The sequence below is a fragment of the Brassica oleracea genome, chromosome C4 (assembly GCF_000695525.1).
Source record: "Brassica oleracea var. oleracea cultivar TO1000 chromosome C4, BOL, whole genome shotgun sequence".
Classification (NCBI taxonomy): domain Eukaryota; kingdom Viridiplantae; phylum Streptophyta; class Magnoliopsida; order Brassicales; family Brassicaceae; genus Brassica; species Brassica oleracea.
The window spans coordinates 13,727,991-13,729,910 of NC_027751.1; the positions used below are offsets into that span (position 1 = coordinate 13,727,991).

The window sequence follows — 1,920 nt, forward strand, 5'->3', positions numbered from 1 at the left end:
TAGCTACCCACGGAAAAAAGAGAAAAGATGAGCCAGCCGCGAGAGGCGGGATATAAAAACGTGCATTGTAGAGTCCTTAGTTCATGGTCGGGTATCTGGGTGTTAAAGGTGTCATAAGATTGAGTCGGTCTTGTATGTCGAGTCGGTTAAGTCTATGGTTGACGTGTGTGAATATGAGTGAGATCATTGTACTGATTGATCGCTAGGTTGTTAGAAATGTATAGAATTGAATGTGTGGAAATAAATGAGGATGATATGAAATGTTAAGATGCATCAACTGATTGTAGTGGCTAGTCAGCCCTAGTTCCCGCATAGAGTAGTATAGAGTGTCATGCGGGCAGGCTGGTCTAGAGTCACTTCACTGAGTAACTTGTTGTTCATCCCTCCCTTTCCATTTCCCTGTGCGCAGGACTGTAAGTAGAAGTATATGGATGTGAGTGTGACGGTATTTCAAAGAAGGTTATGCGTCCGTCGACTCTTGGGACCAGTAACGGGACACGTATAGTTGTCTAAATGAGTAGACACGTATCCATAACGCTCTTTCAATAACCCCGGTCGGACGCCGGGGGATCGGGCCGTTACAATTGGTATCAGAACGGGTTAAGATCCCTTACTTCTGTTCTAAGATATCAGCATTTCCGACGTTTAAAAAAAAAAAAAAAAAAAAAGATTTGTTTTATTAAAAAGAAAAAAGTTTGTGAAAATTTTGATTGTTCTAAAAGTTCCGTAAACGATTTCAAAACCACCCACTACATCTATAGGTCTATTAATGTTTTGATCAGATCCATTTTAGTTCCAAATTTTCTTTCTCAGCTTAATTCATTCATTGGTTTTTAGAAAAAATCCTGAGCAAAGTTGTTCTAGCCTTATATGCCTCCCTTGTATGATATGTGATTGTGTGAGTTCATTTCGAAATCGGATGTTAAGTTCGGAAGTCTAGGGCTTTGGAATTCGGGGACAAATTCTGATTAACAGGAGGAATTGTAACGGCCCGGTTCCTGGCCCAAAAATTTTCATAAAAGAATGGGCTTCTCTACAGCCCATTTGACAAAAACCTAGGGTTCGCTTCACCCTTTCCTATAAAAAGAGATGCAGCCCCTTCTTTTCTCTCATTCTAAAACTTGAGCGAAGCTCTGCAGAGATTTAGAGAGACTTGGAAACCCTAGCCGTCAAGCTTCTCTTTTCCTTTTCTCTCTTCTTCTCTCACGCCTCTCTCTCTCTCTCTCTCTCTCTCTCTCTCTTTGTCTCTCTGTCTCTCTCTCTCTCTCTCCCTCCCTATACTTTCTCTCCCCATGGATCTCTTCCTCTCTTCTCACTGCGAGTCCCCCGAGATCAAGCCGAGCCGCCGGTGGTGGTGGTCGTCCAAGTGGTGGTAGGGTGATCGTCCGAGTGTGGTGATGGTGGTGGCTGTGTGGTGTTGTGGTGGTGACCATATCTCGTCTCTCTCTTGTTTACTTGTTCCAGATCTGTTCAGATCTCATCCCCTTTGTCTCTTGTTCTAGATCCAGATCTAGGCTAAGGTGGAGTGTCTTGAACCCATCTTGTTCCCATATACTGTATACTCCTTTATGTTGGAGTTAGGTTTGATTAGACCCTGTTTGAGAGTTAGGATGATAAAACATGGTTATTACTAGGTTGATAGATGAATGAATCATGATGCATAAGAACCCTCATACTGTTAAATGAGACTTAATGAACTGTTTTGTGTTGTTATGGTGATGATTGATTAGTAATTGATACTTGTATGTTTGGATGTGTAGTCCCTTGAGTGGTTTGTGATTAAAGCTAGGATGCTAGAAAGAAGTGAATGCTAAGATGATAGATGACTACTGATTGTTATTGATATTGTAAGTGAAACTTGAGTGTGATGTGTATTGTGTGTGACACCGATAACGGTGGCGTCTAGTGATTGAGTCCAAG

At 41.8% G+C, this 1,920-nt stretch overlaps 1 protein-coding gene across 1 annotated transcript in view; it reads right to left on the reverse strand.

Moving 5' to 3' along the window:
• Positions 1–1,510: 1,510 nt before the first annotated feature.
• Positions 1,511–1,920, reverse strand: part of LOC106338191 (F-box/kelch-repeat protein At3g13680-like) — a 7,378-nt gene continuing 6,968 nt past the window's right edge. Inside the window, exon 3 of the mRNA XM_013777224.1 lies at positions 1,511–1,594. Coding sequence (XP_013632678.1) covers positions 1,511–1,594 — 84 coding nt within the window. The remainder of the gene's footprint in view (positions 1,595–1,920) is intronic.